Below are 6,446 nucleotides of genomic sequence, written 5' to 3'. Positions count from 1 at the left end.
TCGGCATTCATCATGCCAATGGTTCGGGCTGATGCATCCGTATGCATCAAGGTGCTCTTAAATGCCACGGTTGCACACTTTGGGTTTAGGCTGACGTACAGGAGGGTCTGGCTAGCGAAGCAGAAGGCCGTTGCCCATATCTATGGTGACTGGAATGAGTCGTATAACGAGCTTCCTAGGTGGGTGTTAGGAGTTCAGCTGACGATGCCTGGTACGGTTGCAGTCCTTAGGACGAGCCCAGTTCGAGTTGGGGGACAGGTGGACGAGTTGCAAGCTTATTTTCACCGACTGTTCTGGATGTTTCCGCCTTGTATCGAGGCATTCCATCATTGCAAGCTGTTGGTAAATATTGACGGCACCCATCTGTATGGCAAGTATGGGGGAACGTTGCTCGTCGCGATTGCACAGGACGGGAACTCCAACATTCTGCCTGTTGCATTTGCCCTAGTTGAGGGTGAGAATGCAGAGTCCTGGTCATTCTTCCTCTCCCACCTGCGTCAGCACGTGACCCCGCAGCCGGGACTGCTGGTTATATTAGATAGGCATAACAGCATTAAGGCCGCCCTTGAGGCTCCGGACGGAGGATGGTTACCTCCAACTGCGTACTGTGCATTCTGCATTCGACATGTGGCAGCAAATTTCTCACTTACCTACAAGGGCAAGGACGCAAGAAGGCTACTTGTGAATGCAGCTTATGCTAAGACCGAGGTGGAGTTTCATTACTGGTTTGATATTCTCCGGTCTGAAGACCCTGCCATGTGCGAGTGGGCGAACCGGATTGAGTATTCGTTATGGACACAGCATCGTAATGAGGGTCAGAGATTTGGGCACATGACCACAAATATCTCCGAGTGTGTTAATTCCATCCTCAAGGGGGTCAGGAATCTCCCCGTGTGCTCCCTAGTCAGGACAACTTACAGTAGGTTGGTCGAACTATTCGTCTGCAAGGGGAGAGAGGCTGAGGCCCAGCTGGGTACCGGACAACAGTTCAGTCAACATCTGGTGAAGTGCATCGAAACCAATTTGAAGACGGCAAGGTGCTTCACGGTGACTTTGTATGACAGAGATAACTCGGAGTTCACCATTGCGGAGACGACTCCTACTGGTGCGTTCTCACTGGGTAGCTATAGGGTCTTGCTTTCAAACCAGACATGTGATTGCGGACACTTTCTGGCACTTCATTTCCCGTGTCCTCATGCCCTGGCATGCTGTGCCTATTCACGGCTTACTTGGCAGCCGTATGTACACCAAGTGTATTGTCTTAGTTTCGTGTTCAGTGTGTATCGGATGGGGTTCACACCTCTGATTCCTGAGGGTTTTGGTCACCATACAATGGGCCAATAGGGATACCAGACCCGAACAAGAAGCGTGCGAGAGAGGGACGTCCCAGGTCCACTAGGATACGGACCACTATAGACAAGGCAGATCCGAACAGGCTGAAGAGATGTGGACTCTGTCGGCAGCCTGGCCACACACGTCGGGGTTGTCCACAGGTCGGAGGACTAAGCCATTTAGGACCGCATGATTAGGTGTACTGAGGCACTTTATTACTATGGTGATTTCACTTTTACTTTGAGAGTCCACTGTTTAAGTTTTTGTTAGATGTACTTCTTAATTGAAAAATATTGTTAAGGTTAGTGTCATGTACTTTGCATTCGTTATTAATGAGTGAATGTGATCCGTTTTCCAAGTGTGTTATGACGTATGCGGAAAATTCATAATGCAATAACGTATTATCCAATTTAAATGATACATGATAAACAAAATATCCAACTAAAGCAATACGGATTGTAAACAAAATATACACCCATTTTCAAAGTAACGGATACACGATAAAGCAATATAGATTGTAAACATAAATAACCAAAAAATAACTCAGACCGTACAGAATAAAGGCATACATCAGACACAAATCATCTAAATAGGTGCGAACCGGTGAAGCAACAACAGGGAACCCGTGTCCTCTGAGGTCTCCGGATAAGCAGCTCCTTGTCCTCGATGTCATCCTCATCGTCTTCTGGGGCTGGCTGTGCATGTGGCCTAGGCTGGACTTCTAACGGTCGTGAGGATGACCCAGAAGAAAATGACTCTGCGTGGATGACTCTGCGTGGATGGCCCCCTAGATAGTCCGGCAACTGAATGTGACCCAGCAACATATGCAGAAGAAGGCGTACCCCCCAATGCAAAATACTCAGGTGCAGCCACGGAAGGAGGCTCGTTCAGATCGACATCTAAAGGGGGCTGTGTCCCCGTCGTATGAAGTGGCCAATGTGCCGCATTATCCTCCTGCATGATGGTAGCGATCTCGTCTAGGAAGTATGACCCGCCGTACTCCGCATCAAGGCCATCACAGGCCAAAAAGTCTGAAAACATCGTCCCCGGACTAACCCATGGCGTACTCTCCTGAAGTGTCTGATGATTAGATTTTTGACGGTTTAGAATTCACAAATGAATTCTCGTTGCAAGTATAGTTTCTAAACCAAGCAATAATCCTTTCATACAAAAGATTATTTGTCACAAGTAACAAACCCCTAATTTTATAAATCGAAGTATTCAAACCTCGGGTCGTTCTCCCTAGGAATTACAATAAAGTGTCTTGTTATTGGTTGTGAGTTATTTTGGGGTTTTGATAAGAGGCATGAAAGATAAATGGCAAGAAAGTAAACTAACAACTATAAAAGGCTCTTGGTAACGTGTGAGAACTAGAAGTCCTATCCTAGTTATCCTTCTCAATTGTGATGAGAATTGTTCATTGCTACTACTTAGTTAACCCTTACTAAATAAAGATCCCACTTAGTTAACCTCTAACCATGGAGGAAAGTCAAGTGGATGAATCAATTTGATTCCTCAAGTCCTAATCAAATCCTAAGGGAAAGACTAGCTTTAGAGATATTCAAACCAATTAGCAATCTCTCCAATTATCAATCAACAAAGGAATTAGATAACTCAAGTGTCACTAATTACTCTACCTAGACCAAGAGGAACAAAATCTACACTAAAACTAAAAGAGACATTTCATCAAACACATAAAAGGCAATAAAAGTAAACAACATAAATTGCAAGAATTAAAGAGAGATCTAACTACAAAGGCAAGAAATCAACAATAGAAAAGCAAAGAAGAACAATTATTATGGATTACCTCTTATTGAATTGAAAGAAAATGGAAGGAACAATAGTAGATCTACAACAAAACACAAGAACAATATAAAGGGAATTACAACAAAAGAATAGAAGAAGATGAATGTAATAACAAGGAATTGAAAGGTAGAAGTAGAAGAAAGCAAAGATTAAAATCTATATCTAAGAACTAATCCTAATCCTAATCCTAGAGAGAAGTGAGAGCTTCTCTCTCTAGAAAACTAACTCTAACTACTAAACTATGACTAATGATCAAAGTATGAAAGTATGTTGAATCCCCCTTCAATCCTTGGTTTAAATAGCATCAGAAATGAGCTGGATTGGGCCCACAAGGCTTCTAAAATTGCTGGCCACGTGTTGCATTAAGTGGGTCATGTGCCACCATCGGCGCGTCCGCGTACCATGCGCGTGCGCGCCCCTATGCGCGATGCAACTATGGCAAATCTTATATCGTTTCGAAGCCCCGGATGTTGGCTTTCTAACCCAACTGAAACCGCATCATTTGGATCTCTGTAGCTCAAGTTATGGTCATTTAAGTGCGAAGAGGTCGGCTTGACAGCTTTCCGGTTCTTTCATTTCTTCATGAGTTCTCCAACTTTTCATGCTTTCTTTCTTCATTCCCTTGATCCAATCTTTGCCTCCTAAATCTGAAATCACTTAACAAACATATCAAGGCATCTAATGGAATCAAGGTGAATTAAATTTAGCTATTTTAAGACCTAAAAACATGTTTTCACTCATAAGCATAATTAAAGGAGAATATACAAAACCATGCTAATCATTGGGTAAATGTGAGAAAAGGTCTACAAAATACTCTAAATTCAATACAAGATAAACCGTCAAATTGGGGTTTATCAACCTCCCCACACTTAAACCTTAGCATGTCCTCATGCTAAACCAAGAATGAAATAAGGGATATGACACTTATTCAAAGCAAAGAAACTATATGCATGCAACTAAATACAAAATGATTCTACCTACTTGGTTAAAATAAATCAATCTCCAAGACATACATGCACAAGTAGGGTTTAAGATCATATAACGATTCATGAGTCCTACCAATTGAAGTATAAACATGAAGTTCACATAGACTTGCAAGAATAACGCTCATGAAAGCCGGGAATCAAGGAATTGAGCATCGAACCCTCACCGGAAGTGTTTGCACTCTAGTCGCTCGGTGTTTGGGGTTGATTCACTCAATTCTCCCCTAATCATGCTTTCCAAGATTTGTTTTTCATCTAACAATCAACAATTATTCAATGCACGCATACAATTATCATGAGGTCTTTTCTTTAGGTTGTAATGGGGTTAGGGTTAAGGTAGGATTATATATGGTCGAGTGGACTAGAATTTGAATCTTTGATTAACCTAGACTTTCCCACATAACCTATATAATGACCTAATACAATTGAGTACTAATCTAACTACACATTCCTCACTTTTTCACATACTCATGCATTTTCTTTTTTTATTCACATCCCATATGCATTGATTCTTTATTGTTTGAGCTTCACTTTGGGGCATTTTGTCCCCTTTTTATTATTTTTTTTCTTTTTCTTTCTTTTCTATATTTTTTTTCTTTTTTCTTTTGTTTTTCTCATTTTTTTTAAAAGAGCATCAATGCATAAGGTTTTACATTCGATCAATACATGAGTATGTACCCAATTCCTAATATTTACACTAATAATACAAAACTACCCTTTTATTCACCCAATGTCCCAAAGTTCCCACACTTGAATGATACTTACATACACTAGCCTAAGCTAATCAAAGATCCAAATAAGGACTTTTATTGTTTTCCACTTTAAGGCTTGTAATGTGCTAAATTAAGAACAAAATGGGTTAATCGTAGGCTCAAATTTGGCTAACAAAGGAAGATAAACGGTAAGGCCATTTGGGTAAGTGAGCTAATGAAATGATGGCCTCAATCATATAAGTGCATGAATACACAAAATAATGGACATAAAGAATCAGACAAATCAAATATTACAATCATAGGAAGAGAATAATGCACACAAGAAGGAAAAATAAGTGGTTATAAGATGTAACCACACCATTAGGCTCAAATCTCACAAGCTTGTGTTCTTAGCTCAAAAAAACATGATCCACAAGATATATAATTCAAGCAAGTTTAATGAAAAGTTTTCACTCAAATCAATTGGTGCCCTAGAGATAGAAATCCTTGAAAAATTTCATTATTTTGACTAAGCTTATTGTGTATACATATGCAAAAATTAAGAAAATGCAAGTAAAAATCCTAAAATCTTAAAATGAAATGCAAAAGTGTTGGGATTAGAATGTTGTCACCCAAAATCGCCGACCGGTCGGACGACCTCCCCACACTTAAAAGTTTGCACCGTCCTCGGTGGACTCAAAGATGAGTAAGGGGGTACGGCGACTCTCCGAGTTGCTGTGTGTTCTTAGTCTTGCTTCCATGTTCGCTTGTGGTGCATTCATCACAAAAAACAAAAATATAACACCATAAGATGAGAAGATATAAAAGCAAGGAAGCATACATTGTTGGAATGAGGTAAATCACTAGAATTGAGTGAGTGAATTAGTGTGACATTAAGAAATATTAGTTGTGTGAATTCTAAATTGCGCGGTTTAGAACACACAATAGCATAAAAGTTATGTCACAAAAGAAGCATGCACTTCACTTATCCTAGTGTGCTTGAGATGCTTTAAGTAAACTTGTAAGGTAAAACAAGCATTAAAGAAGCATGGAAGCATTCAAGCTAAAACATATATGGATGCATAGAATCATGAAATACAATGCATTAAGGTAAATGCACATCATCATCCATCAAGGGGTTGCCTAATCACAGAATAAGACTTAAATCACATGGTGGCCAAATCATGTAATTCAAAAAGAGTTACAAGCTCGAAGGCAATTCTCATCACTTGGTATTCTAAAAAGTTAAGCATGAAAAACTCAAAACCAAGTAGCAAAATATAACCTCAATCATAGAATCCAACAAAGATTATAAATATAGTGATGTTAAGAAAACATCCCGTTTCAATACTTAATAGCAATTAATGGTAAACAAGAATATCAATCCAACACTTACAATGAAAAAGAGAAAATGAAAGGAAAACTAACTAAGACTAACTAACTAATCAACTACTAACTAACTAATTAGTTAACTAAAATAAATGGTTATCAATGGCGTTTGGAAGTGTTGGATGAGGGATAGGAGAAGGGAAGAAGAAAGGAGAAGGAAAGAAATAGAAAGAGGAGAAGAAAAGAAGCGGATGAAAGAAAGGGTATCCACGCGAACGCGCACATAGCGCAATCGCGCGGGTGA

General features: G+C 40.0%; 1 protein-coding gene across 1 annotated transcript; it reads left to right on the top strand.

The window, feature by feature from the left end:
* Window positions 1-18: 18 nt before the first annotated feature.
* LOC107470714 (uncharacterized) lies at window positions 19-1,344 on the top strand. The gene has a single exon (XM_016090122.1). The coding sequence runs from the start codon at window positions 19-21 to the stop codon at window positions 1,342-1,344; it is 1,326 nt and encodes a 441-aa protein (XP_015945608.1).
* The last annotated feature ends 5,102 nt before the right edge of the window (window positions 1,345-6,446 follow it).

Source organism: Arachis duranensis, chromosome 10, assembly GCF_000817695.3.
Source record: "Arachis duranensis cultivar V14167 chromosome 10, aradu.V14167.gnm2.J7QH, whole genome shotgun sequence".
Taxonomy (NCBI): Eukaryota; Viridiplantae; Streptophyta; class Magnoliopsida; order Fabales; family Fabaceae; genus Arachis; species Arachis duranensis.
Note: the sequence above shows the minus strand (reverse complement) of the source record. Positions and strands in the feature narration are given on the sequence as shown.

Coding starts and splice junctions, on each gene's coding strand:
- LOC107470714 (XM_016090122.1), top strand. CDS start 19: ATGGTTCGGGCTGATGCATCCGTATGCATCAAGGTGCTCTTAAATGCC.